Below are 24576 nucleotides of genomic sequence, written 5' to 3'. Positions count from 1 at the left end.
ATAGATTATATTATTACTATAGAGTCTCCTAATATGTAAACTGAGAGGGTTAAAGTAACTATTATCATATTCTCCCCTCACACATAAAAGAGCTGAATTATATGATCAGGACAATTGCTGTTCCAAAAACTGTTCAAATACAGGAAAGAGATGTGTAAAAAACTATTAATTTTAAAGAAACAGCATAAACAGAAGCTCCCATTTACTGATTGCCTACTACATGCCAGATATAGCTCACAAGTATTTCTATACAGCCTCCCATTCTCCAAGTATGATAGAGTACATTGGCAGCTGACAGGACTGTCACAGTAGATGACAGTGAAAATGAGCTCCTATGGCATTATGTACCATTGGCTGCTGTTCTCAGCTAGTCCAAGAAAGGTTAAATTCTGACCATTAAGCCAAGAGTGCAATAGGAGTGTGAAAATACACACACACACACACGAGGAATCATGATTGAGCATTAAAAAACAATTTCTACATAGCCCACATATTCTCCCTCCCAAGAGAAAGCCCAGTGAGGAAACATTTACCTTATCTGAACTCCTGAATACATATGATTATAGATATCATTGTCTTCTAGCACTCCATGTCCATTGTCATAAAAATAAACACCAACCTAAAAGAAAAAAAAATTTTTTTTAATGACAAAACTGTATTTACAAAAAAATGTATTTCCCATACAAGAGTCAAAGATAATCTTACCTGCTTACCACTGTGTATCCTGTTTCTTCTCAGTACAGGAGTGCTGCCAGTTGTCACCCAGACCCCAGCCAGGGTATTACTATAAACTTCATTCTCTTCTATTACGCCTTGTCCTTTCTCATGCTGAATAAAAGTTACATTGGTTACAATATAGATCTTGTATAAGTAAGTAATTTATAGTGTGTTCCCCTCTTTAAAGACAGTTATGACAAAAAAAAATCTCATTTTTGTTTTTGTTTATCTGGATAAGAAGATAACATTCTTTTTATGTAGCCTCTAAGTTAAAGCTTTCAAAGCTTTTACACTGATCTTTGTGCTTTTTCTACTTTTAAATCTATTACAGTAAGAGTAGTATCATTCAATTTTCTTTAGCAAAGAACCTCTTTCACTGTTAGATATATAGCAAACTAAAAGTTACAAAATTTTTATTTTTAGCAAAAAATTTAAGACATGGACATTTCTGGAACTGTAAAATAAATATTAGAGTCACACCTGGCATTACACAAGGACCTTTCTGAAATTTCTTATGTTTTCTTATCTCCAGCAGTTTTAAGAGTTTCAGGTATTTTGGTGAGAGGAGATAGGGCTAATACACAGGTTTTAAAATTCTGTAAAATGCTCAATTATATATCAACATAAATTCAAATGAAAAATTGGCTTTTTTGGAAGAAAAACATTCAAGACAGATATCATTAGTATTTTCAGTGATATTGTGATCTTAATATTTTTGGACAATTTCAGCAATTCATATAGTGGCAAAATTCCAGTTTAACAAATGTAACTCAGATTGCCAATCACTTGTTATATATGTTCAGTCCATATTGCTAACTATAATTAAGGACTTTAATAAAAAGGTGTACTTTTTCTATGCCTAAATTCAGTTAGTTGACTAAATTTTATAGAACACTATGCACACTATAAAATTAAAACTCATTCATATACTAAAAGGGAGAACAAGAAGCTTATTTACTGTCTAAATTAAAGACAGTCACAAATTCATACTTTAGAAGTTGAAATATTGCCTACCTAAAGCTAGACATAATTCTGCCCTCCTACTTTTTTTCTCCTGTGATTTTGATGCATGAGATTCTAGCACAGTATTAATTAACTTACCACATAAATCCCACCATGCTGGCCATCATGAATTTTATTATGTCGAACAATTGGACAACTGTTTGTCCTTATCTGAATTCCTGCTAATGCATTGCCTATTTAAAAATAAAAGTTACAGCGTCAACATATGGAGTCTACTGGAAAACAGTATGAGTTTTACATTATGTAGTAGTTAAAATTCTCTTCAGAATTTTAGTAAATGCATGATTCTGTGAAATATGTCATATTCAGAAAGATATTCATGGCCCATAAGCACTACAAGACAAAACTAAGAAAAACAGGAGTATAAAAAAGATTGTAGGCAGTATAAGTAAAGCAGTTAAGAGTAGACTCGAGCTAGGCTGCTAAGTTTTGAATCCCAGGAATTCTACCTACTTCCTATGTGACACTGAATAAGTAAGTTATTTAATCTATTTGTATCTTTGTTTTCTAATCAATAAGTGGGGATATTTTAATAGTGTCTACTTTAGAATGAATGTGAATATTATATGCCTTAATTCAGGTAAGGAGATTTGAACAGTTTCTGGCACTGAATAAGCTCTCTGTATTACCCAGGTAAGTGTTGGCAAAAGAGAAAGTCTAGAAATATATCAATATCTAATACATGGATATCTAATAACTGTTTGCTTAATACCTCAAAAGTTATAATCAGGAATAAGTATTTTCACTTTCTAGTTAGTACCAAAGTATATTAAACTACCAGAGAAATAATAAATTGTTAAGTAATGGAGTAAATCTAAGGAAACTATAGATACTCCTAGAGACTAGGGTTTTATATTTATATTTTTACCCTTGGTACCTGGCATAGTGCCTGGTACATAGTAGGTAGTCAGTAAATGTTTGTTAAGTGAATATATATGACAGAAAAATCTTTACTGAGAACTTAAAGAAACTGGATCAAGTTCTCCTACTTGAATGATTTCAAAGTGGTTCAATTTGCTGATGTCAGGGAGACAGTCCAAGCTCTAAAATACTGTAGAAAAAAACCCACATACTTACCATAAATGTCATTTCCTTCAATAAGGCCTCGTCCATCACCAAAGATGTACACTCCCCCTTGATTTCCATTAAATATAGAATTCCCCCTATAATTATGTGAAATAATATCAAATAAGCATCTACTCAGCAAAAACTTACTTATTTTATAAAAAAGGCTACTCATGGTCATATGACTTTGGAAAATTATTTAACCTCTATAGATCTCCATTTCCTAATTCATAAAATGAGGGACTCAGACCAGAGGACTTCTAAATTTGCTTCTAGTTCTAAGACCTAAAGCTTTCGAAAAGTCACCTAATATTTGAGACAAAATAGCATTCTTAAAAATCACCTTCAAAACAGCTAATATATTCAAAAGAACTTTTTAGCTGGTCTAGAAACATTTGATAAATATTAACAAGATGGAAATCTCATTATATACTTTCATAAAGTCAGTGAAAAATAAAATTTGACAATTAAAAATCATCCATGGTCTTTGATTAAGTATTATAATAGCTCTGTTCTACAGTCTTTAGATAATGTCTTCAAGACCGAATCTGTTTCCTTACTGTGGTCAGAGGGAGTGGTAGGAACTATTAAAGAAAAGTGACAGCTTGAGGTTTTGTCTTTTTATTCTTGGTCTCTCTGTCCAAGAATCTTTGAGATAATTAGTTTCCTGAGCTAGTCTATCTATTGACTCTCAGGTAAAAGGAAGAGAAGTCAAGAAGGTCATTCAGGTTGCAAGGGAAGGTCATAGCCCTATTTACTCATCTGTAATAGAGTCTGATAAATTTAAAAGAAAAATCACAGCATTTGCAATTGTTTATAAAATAATACTGTGCATGGCTTAAATTATTAATAAAGAACAGAACACCCAAAAACATGCAATTGTTATGTTCGTTCAGATGCAGTGACATTTTTACTAGGAATATCTATTTTACAGTAGGCAGGTGTCTACAAAAACACTGAGTAGGGCTAAGTATCTTGACTTCTCTTTTAACACAAAACAGTGAAAAAGTAGTTTACATTCATAATTATGTATAAATACCTTATTGTTGGGTCACTATTTGAGGTAATCCATACACCTGCAAAGTTGTTTGCATATATTTTATTCTCTATGAATTGTCCCCTTCCTTTTTCATGGACATATATCCCCCCAGTCTGCCCATGATGAATTTCACATCGAACCACTGTGGGGTTAGCATAGGCTTTTACTTCAAAGCCTGCTATCCTGTTTCTGTGTATGTTGCAACTTTCAAAGTAACCCTGAAAAATACAGAAATTAAACCTGTAAGTAGGGCTACTTTCCAAAAAGAAATGACATTAAAGAAACTTTTTACTATATATCTCAAAATTAAGTATAAGAAATATTCAAGAGTAAGAATGAAACAGGTAAATGCTAAATTTCATATGTAAACATGGATAGAATAGATATACCTGTTTCAGTAAAAAGAGAACTACAAATCCTGTAATTAGTCTGGGCCTACTGAAAGCCGGGAAAGAAAAACAGGGAAAGATTCATTGAATATATGCAAATATATGCCATTACCCCAAAAGTTGATAGACTTCAATGAAAAAAACTGTAACTACTAAAGAAAATAAACCCTTATAACCTTATAAACATCGCAAGAAATCAAATTCTGAATAGCTGACCTAAGGACATAATGAGAGACTACAGAAAAAGACATACAAAATAATGTATATCTTAGCCCAATAACAGAGAACCAGCTACATGATATGTTTTTGAAGACTATGTTCGTGCTATACATGCTATCATTAAATGAACAGTATATATATATATATATATATATATATATATACTTCACATTAGTATACATTAAGTATGATCTCAACTTTATTTAAAGAAAAACAACTTGAAGGCTGAAACAAAAAATGAGGGTATGATTATCTGAGGTTATTAGGGATGACTTTTGTATCCTTTATACTTCTCTAAATTTCTTAAATTTTCTATAGTGGACATGTTTTACTTATTTTATAAATGAGATAAAAGTTACTATAACATTGATATCCTAAGTTCTAAGACTCAAGAAAGACTGAATATTAAGAGAAAAAAGGAAGACATTTATAAGATGGCACTTCTAAAAGCTATTTCATCCCCCTTGTCTAGCTCCCTTGCAGCTAGACAATGTGCTTCTCCTAATGTGTTCCCCTCTCTTTAAATTCCCTTTAGCACTATTTTCTTGTGCTTCTTCCATGTACTGGCTTGTACTATGTCTTTGTCATATCTACTTGTACCTGATTATTAGCATCTAGAGAGAAAGGACTATACTAACTTCTGGAATATCTAGACAAGACTTTACACATAACAAGCACTCAAGTAGGATTTGTTCAACTTTTTGCCAAATCTAGGAGAGGTTAATAGATGCATTTCTTAACACTTTAATACACTATATATACACTACATATTTAACTCTTTAAGAAAGAGAACTTCTTGAGAAGAACATTCAGAAGTAGTTTCATTTTCCACAAACTGAAAATTACCTGTAATTTACATTTTGATAAATATCTTACGCTTTAAAAAATAAATCACAGATTACATTAAAATAAAAACTTCTTTAAGTATAAAGTTTTTACTTCTTTGATTTTATAACAAATACTAAGGAATGTATCCTGGCTGTATATACAGACTAGTGGCAAAAATGATCATCATAGAAACAAAAACAAATTTAAGAAGTGGGTAGATTAAAAGAGCTTACATGTCAAACTGAAATGATTCAACATTTCTGATGTTTTCATCATAGAGAAGGAGCTCAATTAGTTTCTTAGTCTCTCTGCCGGAAGTTCAAGGACATATCTGATTGACAAACTTGGGAAAGAAAAAACTGGGCTGCTGAATTCAGCTTTTCTCTCTACTCATGCAAGTGAGCTGCCCTTACGAAGCGCCTTCGGCTACTACTCTAAGGACACACTGCCTGTTACCAAGTGGGTAAGCCTATTTAATTTTGGGGTTCAGTTAACCAGACCCATTTGGTTCTCATTCTAAGCTGTATCCTCCAACTTAAACTTTAAGAGTAATAAAGATGATTATTTCAGCCTCCTCCTGCTACTTCATGGCTTTACATCTTAATTTGTTCAGAATGTGGCAGGGGAAGGTGTGCTTTTATTGGGCTTCCACAGAGATTCCAGTAATAAGTCTCTGTTATGTCCCGGCTACACGAGTTAAGCATATCATACTCAAGTGTACTTTGCTATGCATGGACTAAACATTATTCAAACGCAGAGATGCTCTGTTTTCTTTAGGTTTTGATGTTGTACAGTTAAGTGAGTTAATCAGATCCACAAGTTTATTAAGGCAAACAGCAGCCCCCTCTCCTCATTTTCCCTTATCCAGAGGTCCTCACCTTCAATTCTTTTAGCTGATTATTTCAATCTTTAAGTTTTAAGTCTTTACTTAATAGTATGGAGGTAGATCAAAATACTTATATTGATCTATCTTGAATTTTCAGTTTAAGGTCTTATCTACTGCTCACTTACCTTTCTATCCCCCTTCACACATACTCATACACTGTAACTTTAGAATGTAGTTTTCTCAGTATTTTCGTTAAATCAGTGTGCTATTCAGAGCTAAGCCATAAAGTATAACTACATATTCTTTGTTGTACAACTTTCGTTTTTTCCTGATGTTAATAATTATCTTGTTGTTGTTCTTTGCTTAGATCTCTAATGATAATTCTACATAAACTTGTTGCCAGTTGTTTAAATTACATTTTAATTCACCAACTTACATCACTGAATATAAGGTTTTATAACTTGCTCTACCCTGATCATTAACTGGTTACCCTGGTCATAGACATATGGTCATTTACCACACTGTAATTTAGATTAAGGGTGAAAAAAAGTTCCCTTGTTCCATCAAAATGGAATTCATTATCTGTATCTTTTGTTTTAGGATAACTTTCAAGAAAAGACAGCATTAAAAAAAAAATTTCTTTATGCTCTTAAAACCAGAAGCCTCTACCATTGATACAACTGTGATTTTAGATGCAGACAATGAAAGTTTTAACATATATACAACAAAACTTCAAAGGCAGGGACATTTTACTAGACAACTCCATATAATGCAATGATATATTTCCCTACCAGATTGCTAAGAGCATCTTCTATATTTAAAATAAATGCTTGCTCATTTCTCAGCACAAGCACTTCTAAATCTCTGCTAAACACATTACTGAAAGTCCATTAGAATTATCATCTATCAAGTTAAAATTTTAATGCTGATATAAAAACAAAGGTGAGACTGAGCACTTTTTCATTAAAAATTTTTTGAAAGTCTTTATTAAATATGACAGAGTAGAAGGCATTTAAGAATTTCTCTTAAAACTCTCCAAAAAAAAGAAGCACTCTCCAAATAAAAATTCAAGAGAGAAAAAAATATGCTATCTTCATTGAAACAGACTTGCATAACCCCAATCTACAATATATGTATATAAAACATTTGCTAAATACTCTGGAAATGTTGGGTAAGGAAGAGTAGGGTACTGAAAGCTAAGAAATGTTACCTTAGACCTTCAGCAAGGTGGGTTTCCCCAAGTAACTGAAAGTTCTAGTAAGCCTAGACAATGATCTACTAAAATGTTAAGATACAGTGGCATGAATAAGACATAGGAGAGGAAGGAATACTCCCAAAGCACTATTTTCATAGAATAACTCAGGCACATGAAGTAAATGAAGAGGAAAACATACTAATGTACAACTTCTGTCAACTAAGACTTATGTTTCCTATCTAATGGAGACTAGCCAAAGAAAAGTGAAATGGAAGAACAGAGAGGAATGCCAGATTTCAACATGGAGAATCTGTCACCTGTCAATCTGTCCTAAGTTAAATTCATAAATTAGGAATGTCTCAAAAAGCTTATACAAATTTGGCATTGCTATGACATTTTAATTTTATTTTACAAAAATAACACTCTAGAGATGAGCCAAGATGGTGGTGTTGAGTAGGGCAGCGGAAATCTCCTCCCAAAACCATATATATTTCTGAAAATACAGCAAGTACAACCATTTCTAAAAGACAGACCAGAAGATTCAGCATAACAGCCAGGCTACATCTACACCTGTGAGAACCCAGCACCTCAAGAAGAGGGTAAGATACAAGCCTCGGCCTGGTGGGACCCAGGCGTGCCCCCGATCCCAGCTCTGCGGTGGGAGGAGAGGAGTCGGAGCGGGGAGGGAGAGGGAGCCTAGGACTGCTAAATACCCAGCCCTAGTCATCTGCACTGGGAGCACAGACACACAGTGCATGGTGTGCTGGATACTAGGGAAAGGAACAGTAAAACCTGCGAGCAGTTCCCCGCAGCCGGTGCCCCAGGGACAAAAGAAAAGCGAGTGCTTTTTGAAAGTCTTAAAGGGACAGGAGCCTCATAGCTGGACGGAAGCGTCCTGGCACACTCAGCCCAGCAGCTGGGAATCCTGGGGGACTCCGGGTGCCCCAGCCCCCTGGGCGGCAGCGCAGCTCTGAGGCCCTTCATGGTGATAAACAGCCTCCCACCTGTTACCACTCCTATGTGGCCCCACCATAGTGGAGTAGCAGCCTGAGACCGGTCATGCCCACAGCGGCCAAGCAGAGCCACCTCCGCAGCCGCCCGGGTCAGACTAAGAGGCCTCGTCGGCACGCAGATGCCCAGCACAACCCACTGGGGGTTGCCGTTCTCAAGGAAGGGAAGGCAACAGGCAAGCAAGAAGGGACTTTGTTCTCCCAGCTGATACACGCGCCAACTGCCTACGACTACCTCTATCGCCATGAAAAAACAGAAGAATCTGATACAGACAAGAATATACCAGACATTCCCTGAGAGGAAAACAGGGGAGACAGATATAACCAATCATCCTGAAAAAGAATTCAAACTAAAGGTCATAACCATGTTGATGGAGTTGCAGAGAAAAATGCAAGAGCTAATGGATAAAGTTGGGAGGGAGAATACAGAAATAAAAGAAACTCTGGAAGGACTTAAAAGCAGAATGGACTAGATGCAAGAGGCTGTTAATGGAACAGAAATCAGAGAACAGGAATGCAGAGAAGCCGACCCAGAGAGAGAGAAAAGGATCTCCAGGAATGAAAGAATATTAAGAGAGCAGTGCGACCAATCCAAACGGAACAATATCCGCATTATAGGGGTACCAGAAGAAGAAGAGAGAGAAAAAGGGATAGAAAGTATATTTGAAGAAAAAATTGCTGAAAACTCCCCCAAACTGGGGGAGGAAACAGTCGCTCAGACCATGGAAGCACACAGAACTCCCAATAGAAGGGACACAAGGAGGACAAAACCAAGACACATAATAATTAAAATGGCAAAGATCAAGGACAAGAACAGAATATTAAAGGCAGCCAGAGAGAGAAAAAAGGTCACCTACAAAGGAAAACCCATCAGGCTATCATCAGACTTCTCAACAGAAACCTTACAGGCCAGAAGAGAATGGCATGATATATTTAAAGCAATGAAACAGAAGGGCCTTGAACCAAGGATACTGTATCCAGCACGACTATCATTTAAATATGAAGGAGGGATTAAACAATTCCCAGAAAAGCAAAAGTTGAGGGAATTTGCCTCCCACAAACCACCCCCACAGGGTATTCTAGAGGGACTGCTCTAGATGGAAGCACCCCTAAGGCTAAATAGATGTCACCAGAGAAAATGTAATCACAGCAAACAAAGCAGACCAACTAAATACTAACTAAAGATAAAAAATAAAATCAATTACTCACAAAAGCAGTCAAAGGGAATACAAAAGAGCACAAAATAAAACACCTAACATATAGAGAAAGGAGGAGGAGGAATAAGAAGGGAGAGAAAGGAACAGGGAGAGAAGAGAAATAAAGAACCATCAGACTGTGTTTATAATAGCTCAATAAGTGAGTTAAGTTAGACAGTAAGATAGTAAAGAAGCTAACCCTGAACCTTTGGTAACCACGAATCTAAAGCCTGCAATGGCAGTAAGTACTTATCTTTCAATAATCACCCTAAATGCAAATGGACCAAATGCACCAATCAAAAGACACAGAGTAATAGAATGGACAAAAAAGCAAGACCTGTCAATATGCTGTTTACAAGAGACTCACCTCAAACTCAAGACATGCACAGACTAAATAGGGATGGAAAAAGATAATTTCATGCAAACAACAGGGAGAAAAAAGCAGGTGTTGCAGTACTAGTATCAGACAAAATAGCTTCAAAACAAAGAAAGTAACAAGAGATAAAGAAGGACATTACATAATGATAAAGGGGCCAGTCCAACAAGAGGATATAACCATTATAAACATATATGCACCCAACACAGGAGCACCAATATATGTGAAACAAATACTAACAGAATTAAAGGAGGAAACAGAATGCAATGCATTCATTTTAGGAGACTTCAACACACCACTCTCTCCAAAGGACAGATACACCACAAAGAAAATAAGTAAGGACACAGAGGCACTGAACAACACTAGAACACATGGACCTAATAGATATGTATAGAACACTACACCCAAAAGCAACAGGATACACATTCTTCTCAAGTGCACATGGAACATTCTCCAGAATAGATGACATATTAGGCCACAAAAAGAGCCTCAGTAAATTAAAACACATTAAAATTCTACCAACCAACTTCTCAGACCACAAAGGTATAAAACTAGAAATAAATTGTACAAAGAAAGCAAAAAGGCTCACAAACACATGGAGGCTTAACAACACGCTCCTAAATAATAAATGGACCAATGATAAAATTAAAATAGATATCAAGCAATATATGGAAACAAATGACAAAAACAACACAAAGCCCCAACTTCTGTGGGATGCAGCAAAAGCCGTTCTAACAGGAAAGTATATAGCAATTCAAGCATATTTAAAGAAGGAAGAACAATCCCAAATGAATAATCTAAAGTCACAATTATCGAAATTGGAAAAAGAAGAACAAATGAGACCTAAAGGCAGCAGGAGGGACATAATAAAGATCAGAGAAAAAATAAATAAAATTGAGAAGAATAAAACAATAGAAAAAATCAATGAAATCAAGAGCTGGTTCTTCGAGAGAATAAACAAAATAGATAAGCCTCTAGCCAGACTTATTAAGAGAAAAAGAGAATCAACACACATCAACAGAATTAGAAACGAGAAAGGAAAAATCACGATGGACCCCACAGAAATACAAAGAATTATTAGCGAATACTATGAAAACCTATATGCTAACAAGCTGGAAAACCTAGAAGGAATGGACAACTTCCTGGAAAAATACAACCTTCCAAGACTGACCAAGGAAGAAACAGAAAATCTAAACAGACCAATTACCAGCAACGAAATTGAAGCGGTAATCAAAAAACTACCCAAGAGCGAAACCTGTGGGCCAGATGGATTTATCATGGAATTTTATCAGACACACAGATAAGACATAATACCCATTCTCCTTAAAGTTTTCCAAAAAATAGAAGAGGAGGGAATACTCCCAAACTCATTCTATGAAGCTAACATCACCCTAATACCAAAACCAGGCAAAGACCCCACCAAAAAAGAAAATTACAGACCAATATCCCTGATGAACGTAGATGTAAAAGTACTCAACAAAATATTAGCAAACCGAATTCAAAATTACATCAAAAGGATCATACACCATGACCAAGAGGGATTCATCCCAGGGATGCAAGGATGGCACAACATTAAAAAATCCATCAACATCATCCACCACATCAACAAAAAGAAGGACAAAAACCACATGATCATCTCCATAGATGCTGAAAAAGCATTCAACAAAATTCAACATCCATTCATGATAAAAACTCTCAACAAAATGGTTATAGAGGGCAAGTACCTCAACATAATAAAGGCCTTATTTGATAAACCCACAGCCAACATCATACTGAACAGCGAGAAGCTGAAGCTTTTCCTTTAAGATCGGGAACAAGACAGGGATGCCCACTCTCCCCACTGTTATTCAACATAGTACTGGAGGTCCTAGCCACGGTAATCAGACAAAACAAAGAAATACAAGGAATCCAGATTGGTAAAGAAGAAGTCAAACTGTCATTATATGCAGATGACATGATATTGTACATAAAAAACCCTAAAGACTCCACTCCAAAACTACTAGAACTATTATCTGTATTCAGCAAAGTTGCAGGATACAAAATTTTTACACAGAAATCTGTGCCTTTCCTATACATTAACAATGAACTAATAGAAAGAGCAATCAGGAAAACAATTCCATTCACAATTGCATCAAAAAGAATAAAATGCCAAGGAAAAAACCTAACCAAGGAAGTGAAAGACCTATACCCTGAAAACTATAAGACACTCTTAAGAGAAATTAAAGAGGACTCTAACAAATGGAAATTTATTCCATGCTCTTGGCTAGGAAGAATTAATATCGTCAAAATGGCCATCCTGCCCAAAGCAATCTACAGATTTGATGCCATCTCTATGAAATTACCAACAGCATTCTTCAAAGAACTGTAACAAATAGTTCTAAAATTCATATGGAACCAACAAAGAACCCGAATAGCCAAAGCAACTCTGAGAAGGAAGAATAAAGTAGGGGGGATCTCACTCCCTAACTTCAAGCTCTACTACAAAGCCACAGTAATCAAGACAATTTGGTACTGGCAAAAGAACAGAGCCATCGACCAGTGGAACACAATAGAGAGTCTAGATATTAACCCAAACATATATGGTCAATTAATATATGATAAAGGAGCCATGGACATACAATGGGGAAATGACAGCCTCTTCAACAGGTGGTGCTGGCAAAACTGGACAGCTAGATGTAAGAGAATGAAACTGGATCACTGTCTAACCCCATACACAAAAGTAAATTTGAAATGGATCAAAGACCTGAATGTAAGTCATGAAACGATAAAACTCTTAGAAAAAAACATGGGCAAAAATCTCTTGGACATAAACATAAGCGACTTCTTCATGAACATATCTCCCTGGGGAAGGGAAACAAAAAGCAAAAATGAACAAGTGGGATTATATTAAGCTGAAAAGCTTCTGTACAGCAAAAGACACCATCAATAGAACAAAAAGGTATCCTACAGTATGGGAGAATATATTCATAAATGACAGATCCAATAAAGGGTTGTCATCCAAAATATATAAAGGGTTGTCATCCAAAATATATAAAGAGCTCACACACCTCAACAAAGAAAAAGCAAATAATCCAATTAAAAAGGGGGCAGAGGAGCTGAACAGACAGTTCTCCTAAGAAATTCAGATGGCCAACAGACACATGAAAAGATGCTCCACATCGCTAGTCATCAGAGAAATGCAAATTAAAACCACAATGAGATATCACCTCACACCAGTAAGGATCGCCACCATTCAGAAGACAAACAACAAATGTTGGTGAGGTTGTGGAGAAAGGGAAACCCTCCTACAGTGCTGGTGGGAATGTAAATTAGGTCAACCATTATGAAAAGCAATATGGAGGTTCCTCAAAAAGCTCAAAATAGAAATACCATTTGACCTAGGAATTCCACTCCTAGGAATTTACCCTAAGAATGCAGCAGCCCAGTTTGAAAAAGACAGATGCACCCCTATGTTTATTGCAGCACTATTTACAATAGCCCAGAAATGGAAGCAACCTAAGTGTCCATCAGTAGATGAATGGATAAAGAAGATGTTGTACATATACACAATGGAATATTATTCAGCCATAAGAAGAAAACAAATCCTACCATTTGCAACAACATGGATGGAGCTAGAGGGTATTATGCTCAGTGAAATAAGCCAGGCAGAGAAAGACAAGTACCAATTGATTTCACTCATATGTGGAGTATAAGAACAAAGAAAAACTGAAGGAACAAAGCAGCAGCAGAATCACAGAACCCAAGAAAGGACTAACAGTTACCAAAGGGAAAGGGACTGGGGATGATGGGTGGGAAGGGAGGGATAAGGGGAGGGAAAAAGAAAGGGAGCATTATGATTAGTATGTATAATGGGGGGGAGCCACGGGGAGGGCTGTGCAACACAGAGAAGTAGTGACTCTACAGTATCCTACTACGCTGATGGACAGTGACTGTAATGGGGTTTGTGGGGGCAACTTGGTGAAAGGAGGAGCTTAGTAAACATAATGTTCCTCATGTAATTGTAGATTAATGATACCAAAAAAAAAATAAGACTCTACAATGGATTGAGTATTAAGCAAACAAAGATAATTAGTGAACTTGGAATAATGGTAGAAAAATTATTATTAGGAGTGAGATTGGCATGGTGGTTATATGAAAAAGAAAAAACAAAGAATCCCCACTTTTAAAGATACACACTGAAATATTTACAGATGAGATGATGGTGGCCAGCATTTGCTTCAAAATAATCCAGAGATTAAGGAAGAGAGTAAGGAGCGAGTGAGACATACATGAAACGAAACTGGCCATGAATTGATAGCTGCTGAAGATGGAGGATGGGGAGATGGGGATTCATTGTTCTCTTTATTTTTATGTATGTTAGAAAGATCTCATGACCCAAATATGTTAAAAAATTGGAGATAAAAACCACACTGGAAACAAAACAGTAAGGACAAGACATTCAGTAAGGGAAAGAGACTTAAGGAAATTACACAAAACTTAAAGGAAAAGAACACAGCAATACACAATCAATTCTACAGAAAGGAACATATGGACAGAAGAACAGAAGAGTAAAGCAACGCAACAGTAACAGCCACAAAAACCCTCATGTGGATAGATACTTAAGTAGAAAAGCAAATCATCACAAGGAAAAAAACACAGAGTAAGCTCAGACTTCTTAGCCACATTCAATGCTAGAAATATAAAAATGACTTCAGAATGCTGATGGAAATAAAGTATAATAAAAACTGTATATTCTGCCAGGCCAACAGGTAATGGGGTAGGCATTCTGAAACGGCAAAAATTCAAGCTACAGTACCTATAAGCCCGTCTTTTAAAAATAAACAAAAAATGGCTAGATGAAAAAAACTGAGCCATACCAAGAATGAATAAAAAAAAATTCAGGAATGGAAACACTGTTATAAAAGGACTAAAGGCAAATAGATAGAGTGAATATAGATGAGCAACTGTAGGAATTTAATGCTATAAACCTTTATAAATGAAAAATAAGAACATAAAAGATGGGGCAGAGAGAAGTTGAAATATAAAGTATGTTTATTTCTTCATTTTTCATAGGGGAAGCTCACACTTTAAACACAGTTAGCAATGTCAAACTCGAGAGTCACATGCCCTTTGAAATCCTACTGTCTTGAGTCACATACCCTTTGAAATCCTACTGTCTTTTATAGTGGGCATGTAGTATTTTTACAAAAACATTAATTTCTTTAAAGTAAAAAGAGTAGAAAATCTTTTAATGTGCATTCTTAAGAATACAGGAATTTTAATTTTAAGTACGTCATAGGGAAAAAGACAATTTCAGAGAACAAACAAGAAATAAATACATTTAAAGATAGAGGACATGACAGAAAACACGTGTTTTTGAAGTTCTACAGAGAACAAAGTCAAATTTAAAAGAGCTCATCCCACCAATCAGTCTGCTAACATAAAGAAGACAAGCCAAAAGAATACTTGGAATGGAAGAACGTTTATTCTATCAAAGGATTTTAAAGCATTGTGTCACAACACCAAAACCAGATGACAGGCCCAAGATATGCTTTAGTTCCATCCTTCCCTCACAAATCTCTTCATTGATCTTAAAAAGAATATCCAGCTATAGCACTGCCTACAGTTTTTTTAAAAAGTTAATAAAACTTAGGAATCCAAATCTCTAAAATATAAATGTTGTCCGGGGTGTGTGATGAGTAGTAAATTACTATGATGAACTTTAGTAAGTGACCATCATCAAAGGTCTTTTCAATATGAAATTTACTTAAGATGATCTTGATGCCTCAGATCTCTTTGTTAATGAGATTAGAGGCATAAATAGACATGATACTTGAACCGTATGTGTACGGTTTTTTGCTCAGGAGCAAAGTGTAAAGGCAACACAGGCTAAGAAATACTAGCTTAATCTAATTCCATTACAAAATATGAGTTCCATTTAGGAACTATAGCCATTAGAGGCCTCAAAGGGAGGGCAAATTCTCAATACTCTGTTTTAACATGTTCCATACATTTGCCCAGACTCCTCAGTTCCTAAGGTTGCACCACCTTCCCACTCCTTAGAAAAAAGAGCCACAATTTGCAAATAAATGTTAGTTTCTTAATTTCAGATGGATAAAGGCAAGTGGGTCATCTCCATTCTGTTTTCTCATCTACAGACCCAAACTGTAACCTAAGTTTTAGTTGAATTATTTCTCTCAGGTTACCATTACTCCAGAAATATGATGAACTGGATGGTCCTATTTAGGTCTAATCGGAACTTGATAATATTCCTCATGGCCAGTTCACTTTTTTTTTTTATTAAGGTATCATTGATATACACTTTTATAAAGGTTTCAGAAGAAAAACAATGTGGTTATTACATTCACCCTTATTATCAAGTTCCCCCATATACCCCATTGTAGTCACTGTTCATCAGTGTAATAAGATGCCGAAGTCCCTATTTGCCTTCTCTGAACTACACTGTCTTCCCCATGACCCCCCTCCCACCATGTGCACCCATCATGATACTCCACAATCCCCTTCTCCCCTCGCCCTCCCCCACCCCTCCCCTTTGGTAACTGCTAGTCCCTTCTTGGAGTCTGTGAGTCTGCTGCTATTCTGTTCCTTCAGTTTTGCTTCATTGTTATGCTCCACAAATGAGGGAAATCATTTGGTATTTGTCTTTCTCTGCCTGACTTATTTCACTGAGCATAATACCCTCTAGCTCCATCCATGTTGTTGCAAATGGTAGGATTTGCTTCTTTCTTATGGCTGAATAGTATTCCATTGTGTATATGTACCACATCTTCTTTATCCATTCATCTACTGATGGACACTTAGGTTGCTTCCATATCTTGGCTATTGTAAATAGTGCTGCAATAAACATAGGGGTGCATATGTCTTTTTGAACCTGAGAAGTCGTTTTCTTTGGGTAAATTCCTAGGAGTGGAATTCCTGGGTCAAATAGTATTTCTATTTTTAGTTTTTTGAGGAACCTTCATATTGCTTTCTATAATGGGGCCAGTTCACTTTTAAAAAAGAGTTCTGCAATAGGGTTTTAGGTACAAACAAAACAAGAACATTCCCTTCACTAATGGAGAGTTTGTATATGTGAATCCAACATTCCTAAGTTGCTTAAATAATACCATATAATGGTGGTAAAACTTCAGCATAACCCTGTGTGCCACTGTGTCACTATCTCCTCTCCCATCTCTGACCACTTAACAAGAAAAGTTGCCAAATGCTGTATTAGGACTTGAAAATTACCTCAATAAAAATTAGACAGTAAATGAAAAGAATACCTGAATAGAGACACCCAAGAACATTACTTTGAAATAGTGACTTAAGAGATTACAAAAAATCACGTTTCTGTAAAACTCTGTAAAACTGACATAATATTTAAAACACAGTATCATCCATTAAGATATACCTAATTAACTGCTGGCACAACAGTTTTAGAACTGATACTTTATTATTACTGTCTCTCTCATTATAAAAGTTCTACTAAAAATTTTAAGAGGAATAAAACAGAAGTCAAACTAGTGATGAAACCATTATTTCCCAAGTGTAGTCTACAAACCACCTGCATTAAACTCAGTTGTGGTGCTTATTAAAAATGTAAGCCCAGGCCCCATCCTTGAAAATTCTGAGTCATCATATCTGGGTGATTTTTTTACACACACTTGTATTTGAGAACTACTGTATTAGAACTTACTCCCCTCAAAAAGATCACATCAATTCCCTAAGAGCTCCGTCTTCTCTACATGTAACATTAGATCCGTTAATGTACAGAATGAACAATGAAGATTTATTTTGAAATATAATGCTGAAATCTCTTTTAAAGCTATGTTCTTCAATTCAGATAGTCTGGTGATGAGAAAGGCTGAAACATTTGAAATTTAACTGACATGATGTCAATTTTTCCATTAAGAATAAATGTTCTTACCATGCCATGATCAAATGTGAACACACCAACATCACGTCCATGATGAATATGATTCCGTCTGATAATTGGGTTCCCATGATTTTTAACCCAAATCCCAGCTAAAGCATTATTGGAAATTTCATTATCCTCATATATTCCCTAAAACAGTCAGAAATAAACATTAGAAGAGCTTTAAATAAATTAAAAAAAAAAAAAAGAAAAGATTTAAAAATACCTGTGCATGATCTGTTATATAAAGTCCAACATTTTCACAGTCGCTGATGTTACAATGCTTGATAGTGGGACATGCTCCTTGACCACTAACACATACTGCAGAGCCAACTATAAGAGAAATAATTTATTTAAGAACCTACTGGGCAATAACCCAGTGACTCATTTGATAATAAAACATAAAGGAAGCACTAACCTGTACATGTACTTCGAATGATACAATGATCAATAATGGGGCTACAATTTACTGTTATCTCTAAGCAGTGGTGTGCATTGTGGTGTTGAGCAGATTTGTCATCAGGGTTAAACTGAAAAGTAGAAATTTTGTTTAGATAAACAACCACAACCTTAAATGAGTTCAACATAGGTTATTTTAAATCTTGAAATTTCTTACCCTTATTGTCATATATCCAACATAAGCATCCTCGGAACCTTCCATAAAGACAAAGGTTGAATCTCTAGTGTTTTCAATTATAACTTTGTCTGCTACTTTTCCAGGTGCTGTGGAAAAGGTATTTTAAAGCATGTTACCTTTATCAGACAGATGAAATAGAAATAAAAAATTACTTTTTAGCCAGTAAAAATACTCCACCATAAAACTAGTAAATGGTAGAACCCTTTTTATTATTTTTAAGTTGGGTGCTTTTTGGGAGGGGAAACTTAAAAAAAAAATATTACTGAGTACATAGGACTAATATTCATTTTATCAGATAACTATGTTTCACTGGGTTTTATTACAGGCAGTCATAGTTAAGGTAGCTATTACTTAACTACCATTATACTCAAATCCATGTATAATAATATTTCTAGTAAGATTTAACTACAAATAGTATTTAATATCAAATGCAACGGCTTATTAAAACATGGGTTTTTTGTGGAAACAAAATCACCACCAGCAGCAACAGTAAAAGCAGCTCAGGGAGAGGAAATAGGGGAATGACGAATAGGGGAGAGGAAAGAAAGAAAACCCTTTCTTTAAACTTATTTCCAATACTGGCCTTGATTTGGAAAACAATCAAAAATCATTAGGCAAGAATTTTCTATGCCCTTCCCTCCTCTTTGTGGTAGAAATGGCAAAAGGAAGCAAAAGAGGCAGTAAATGCAAATTTCACTAACTAGTATTAATTACTAGCTATCTTAAAATGGTCTATCTATCATATCCATAAAACCTAAGAGATAGCATAAATCTTCAAATGACTTCACTGTTCAACAAATACTTCATTACATTTATTCTTAGAAACTTGACTATAAAAAGAGCTTTGAAATAGTACCAAGAAATTTAAAAAAATTTTTAATTAATTAAAAACACAATAAAAAATTAGCATCTTTATTTTCAAATAAAAGATAAAACAAGTATTTTTCTTTCCTTAATGAATACCTAAGGTGGTTGGAAAAAGTACTGATGTCAAGAAATATAACATCGAAAAAAATGGAAAGAAACAGACCTATAACTTCTGAACTCTTATGTTTTCATGTCTGTCATAAAATACACACAATGTCTAATTCCTATTCTTTCCTTCTATTGTTACTATAGAAATTCACCTGGATTTTAAGTCCCTAGCATTTTAAAAAACCCATCATGCAAAGAAAAGGTTAAAATTTTAATGACAATGCATTTCAAAATACCTGCACCAATCATGGTGATTGGAGATTCAATATATATCCATTCATCAGTATATATTCCAGAATGAACAAAGATAAGTCCATCAAAATGAGCTTCTTGTACCCCACCGAGGGCATCTTCAATTGTATCATAATACTAGAGAAAAAATAAACGTGTTAAGTACAGAACTGAAAGATTACCATTTTAAATATTATAAAAATACAAATCAAACATACCAACATATTTTCTCTTCCTTTATATCTTGCAGGATTACTGTAGAAATGTTCAGCAAATCCTGGCTTTACATGTGCACCTTTATACTAAAATGTCAAAAACAAAGAAACAAACAAAATAACCCCAGAAATAAATAATGACTACTGATGTAAACATTCTATTGTACATTAATTTAAAAATGTATGAATATTTTCCATTAAATTATCAAAAAACAATGATCAGTTATGCCAACTTATTTCATAGTGCAGTATAATATCTGAAACACTTACAACTCGGTCATATTGAGCAAGAGTTTCCCAATTCTAGCACTACTGACATTCTGAGACATAAGCCTGTGTTGTGTTGGTGGCATCCTGTGCACTGCAGCATGTTTAGCAGCATCCCTGGCCTCTATCCACTAGATGCAAGTAGCATTCTCTTCTCCAGTTGTGACTACCAAAAATGTGTCAAGACATTGCCAAATGTCCCTGAAGAGCAAAATCACCCCCCTCAAGATGAGTACCATTTGTAAAGGACTATATGAAAATCAAGCTAAATGTGAAACTTAAAAGGAACTACTGAACACCAATAATTTAAAGTACAAACAGACCCACAGAAAGTCTAACTGCTCTTAAACTACTGAAGCTTATATCAAATGTTTAAATTATTAAAAAGTGGGCCAGTTGTGAAAAAAACTGTTAGATATTTTGTTGGTTGATTATTCAATGGCTTGAAACCTATTCTTGAATCTAATTTTTTAAAAATGGAATTTCTATTTATAGCTATTTAAATCAATATTTTCTATTTATACTTCCTACCAACTGCTGGAAACTCTCTTTCCAAGGATTTGGATGTTCATATTCTTCTGGATTAATCTGGTAGAATTTGCCAGGTTCAGGATGCATCATGGGGCGGGTATATTCAAATACTTCCATGTATAATCGTTTCCTGAAGGAGCAAGGGAATTAAAGATTTCTTTATAAAATGTCCTTAAACAGCTATAAAAATTATCTAAGACATCAAAAACTTCTAAGGATATAAAGAAATACAATTTTAAATGTAAAAATATAGGTTTTAGCAAAAACAATGTAACTGCATATGAAAAATACTCCACCCAAAAGAAAGTGTCAATTCTTCAAAATTTGAATAAGCCAGAGAAAAAAAGGTCAACTTTACTATAAAAACCAGTTATTATTTAAAAGGATGATTTTCAATAAAATACTCTGAATCACTCTAGTATTTTCAGTTCATTTACATCCTCTTAAGAACCATTAAGTCTTAGAAATGGACTGATAATAACTATTATCACTTTCTATACAAAGCAGAATGATTATTTTCTATTCTTCATTTTTTCCCTTCCAAAACAAGTACAATCTTCTTTGTTAAATTTAAAGTGTACCTATTTTTAGCATCATAAAAGTAACACATATAGCCATTGTAAAATACAGAGAAGTATAAGGAGATAATCTTAACTTTTAATGTATTCATTACTAATAGTTTACTATGTTTCCTTTCAGGCTTTTCATCTACAGACGATTTCATTTTTTGTGTGTGCGTGTTTATTTTTTTATTTTGGTATCATTAATCTATAATTACATGAGGAACATTATGTTTACTAGACTCCCCCCATCACCAAATACCCCCCACAAACTCCATTACAGTCACTGTCCATCAGCATAGTAAGATGCTGTAGAATCACTACTTGTCATCTCTGTGTTGCACAGCCCTCCCTGTGCCCCACCCCCACATTATACATGCTAATTGTAATGCCCCCTTTCTTCCCCCCCTCCCCTTATCCCTCCCTTCCCACCCATCCTCCCCAGTCCCTTTCCCTTTGGTAACTGTTAGTCCATTCTTGGGTTCCGTGTTTCTGCTGTTGTTTTGTTCCTTCAGTTTTTTCTTTGTTCTTATACTCCACATATGAGTGAAATCATTTGGTATTTGTCTTCCTCCGCCTGGCTTATTTCACTGAGCATAATACCCTCTAGCTCCATCCATGTTGTTGCAAATGGTAGGATTTATTTTCTTCTTATGGCTGAATAATATTCCATTGTGTATATGTACCACCTCTTCTTTATCCATTCATCTACTGATGGACACTTAGGTTGCTTCCATTTTTGGCTATTGTAAATAGTGCTGCGATAAACACAGGGGTGCATGTCTTTTTCAAACTGGGCTGCTGCATTCTTAGAGTAAATTCCTAGGAGTGGAATTCCTGGGTCAAATGGTATTTCTATTTTGAGCTCTTTGAGGAACCTCCATACTGCTTTCCACAACGGTTGAACTAATTTACATTCCCACTAGCAGTGTAGGAGGGTTCCCCTTTCTCCACAACCTTGCCAACATTTGTTGTTTGTCTTTTGGATGGCGGCGATCCTTACTGGTGTGAGGTGATATTTCATTGTGGTTTTAATTTACATTTCTCTGATGACTAGTGATGCGGAACATCTTTTAATGTGTCTGTTGGTCATCTGAAATTGTTCTTTGGAGAACTGTCTGTACAGCTCCTCTGCCCATTTTTTAATTGGATTGTTTGCTTTTTGTTTGTTGAGGTGTGTGAGCTCTTTACATATTTTGGAGTCAATCCTTTATTGGATCTGACATTTATGAATATATTCTCCCATACTGTAGGATGCGTTTTTTTTTTTTTTCTATTGATGGTGTCCTTTGCTGTACAGAAGTTTTTCTGCTTGATATAGTCCCACCTGTTCATTTGTGCCTTTGTTTCCCTTGCCCGGTGAGATTATGTTCATGAAGAAGTCACTCATGTTTATGTCCATGAGATTTTTGCCTATGTTTTTTTCTTAGAGTTTTATGGTTTCATGACTTACATTCAGGTCTTTGATCCATTTTGAATTTACTTTTGTGTATGGGGTTAGACAGTGATCCAGTTTCATTCTCTTACATGTAGCTGTCAGTTTTGCCAACATGAGCTGTTGAAGAGGCTGTCATTTCCCCATTGTATGTCCATGGCTCCTTTATCATATAGTAATTAACCATATATGTCTGGGTTAATGTCTGGAGTCTCTATTCTATTCCACTGGTCTGTGGGTCTGTTCTTGTGCCAATACCAAATTGTCTTGATTATTGTTGCTTTGTAGTAGAGCTTGAAGTTGGGGAGTGAGATCCCTCGCACTTTATTCTTCTCATGATTGCTTTGGCTATTCAGATCTTTGTTGGTTGCATATGAATTTTACAACTATTTGTTCCAGTTTGTTGAAGAATGCTGTTGGTATTTTGATATGGATTGCATTGAATCTGTAGATTGCTTTAGGCAGGATGGCCATTTTGACAATATTAATTCTTCCTAGCCAGGAGCATGGGATGAGTTTCCATTTGTTAGCGTCCTCTTTAATTTCTCTTAAGGGTGTCTTGTAGTTTTCAGGGTACAGGTCTTTCACTTCCTTGGTTAGGTTTATTCCTAGGTATTTTATTCTTTTTGATGCTATTGTGAATGGAATTGTTTTCCTGATTTCTCTTTCTATCGGTTCACTGTTAGCGTATAGGAAAGCCACAGATTTCTGTGTATTAATTTTGTATCCTGCAACTTTGCTGAATACAGATATTAGTTCTAGTAGTTTGGAGTGGAGTCTTTAGGGTTTTTTATATACAATATCATGTCATCTGCAAATAGTGACAGTTTAACTTCTTCTTTACCAATCTGGATTCCTTGTATTTCTTTGTTTTGTCTAATTGCCATGGCTAGGACCTCCAGTACGATGTTGAATAACAGTGGGGAGAGTGGGCATCCCTGTCCTGTTCCTGATCACAGAAGAAAAGCTTTCAGCTTCTCGCTGTTCAGTATGATGTTGGCTATGGGTTTATCATGTATGGGCTTTATTATGTTGAGGTACTTGCCCTCTATAACCATTTTGTTGAGAGTTTTTATCATGAATGGATGTTGAATTTTGTCGAATACTTTTTCAGTATCTATGGAGATGATCATATGGTTTTTGTCCTTCTTTTAGTTGATGTGGTGGATGATGTTGACGGATTTTCAAATGTTGTACCATCCTTGCATCCCTGGGATGAATCCCACTTGATCGTGGTGTATGATGCTCTGATGTATTTTTGAATTTGGTTTGCTAATATTTTGTTGTGTATTTTTGCATCTATGTTCATCAGAGATATCGTTCTGTAATTTTCTTCTTTTGTGCCTGGTTTTGGTATCAGAGTGATGCTGGCTTCATAGAATGAATTTGGAAGTATTCCCTCCACGTCTATTTTTTTGGAAAACTTTACCGAGAATGGGTATTATGTCTTCTCTATATGTGTGATAAAATTCAGTGGTGAATCCATCTGGACCGGGGATTTTGTTCTTGGGTAGTTTTTTGATTAGTGATTCAATTTCATTGCAAGTAATTGGTCTGTTTAGATTTTCTGTTTCTTCCTTGGTCAGTCTTGGAAGGTTGTATTTTTCTAGGAAGTTGTCCATTTCTTCTAGGTTTTCCAGCTTGTTAGCATATAGATTCTCACAGTATTCTCTAATGATTCTTTGTATTTCTGTGGGGTCTGTCATGATTTTTCCTTTCCCGTTTCGATTCTGTTGATGTGTGTAAATTCTCTTTTTCTCTTAATAAGTCTGGCTAGGGGCTTCCTATTTTGTTTATTTTTTCAAAGAACCAGCTCTTGGTTTCATTGATTTTTTCTATTGTTTTATTCTTCTCTAATTTATTTTTTGTCTTATCTTTATTATGCCCTCTTTCTGCTGACTTTGGGTCTCATTTGCTCTTTTTTTCCAATTTTGATAATTGTGACTTT

General features: G+C 35.3%; 1 protein-coding gene across 1 annotated transcript in view; it reads right to left on the bottom strand.

The window, feature by feature from the left end:
• The window catches only part of FBXO11 (F-box protein 11), a 116787-nt gene that overhangs the window by 8772 nt on the left and 83439 nt on the right, over positions 1-24576 (bottom strand). Inside the window, exons 5-16 of the mRNA XM_036925870.2 lie at positions 20634-20763; positions 19839-19922; positions 19626-19758; positions 18394-18500; positions 18196-18307; positions 18004-18110; positions 17790-17927; positions 3845-4062; positions 2818-2903; positions 1819-1913; positions 706-828; positions 534-619 (exon numbers count right to left, since the gene is read on the bottom strand). Of these exons, the coding sequence (XP_036781765.1) occupies positions 534-619; positions 706-828; positions 1819-1913; positions 2818-2903; positions 3845-4062; positions 17790-17927; positions 18004-18110; positions 18196-18307; positions 18394-18500; positions 19626-19758; positions 19839-19922; positions 20634-20763 (1419 nt within the window). The remainder of the gene's footprint in view (positions 1-533; positions 620-705; positions 829-1818; positions 1914-2817; positions 2904-3844; positions 4063-17789; positions 17928-18003; positions 18111-18195; positions 18308-18393; positions 18501-19625; positions 19759-19838; positions 19923-20633; positions 20764-24576) is intronic.

The sequence above is a fragment of the Manis pentadactyla genome, chromosome 2 (genome assembly GCF_030020395.1).
Source record: "Manis pentadactyla isolate mManPen7 chromosome 2, mManPen7.hap1, whole genome shotgun sequence".
NCBI lineage: Eukaryota > Metazoa > Chordata > Mammalia > Pholidota > Manidae > Manis > Manis pentadactyla.
This window is presented reverse-complemented; position numbering and strand designations above follow the sequence as displayed.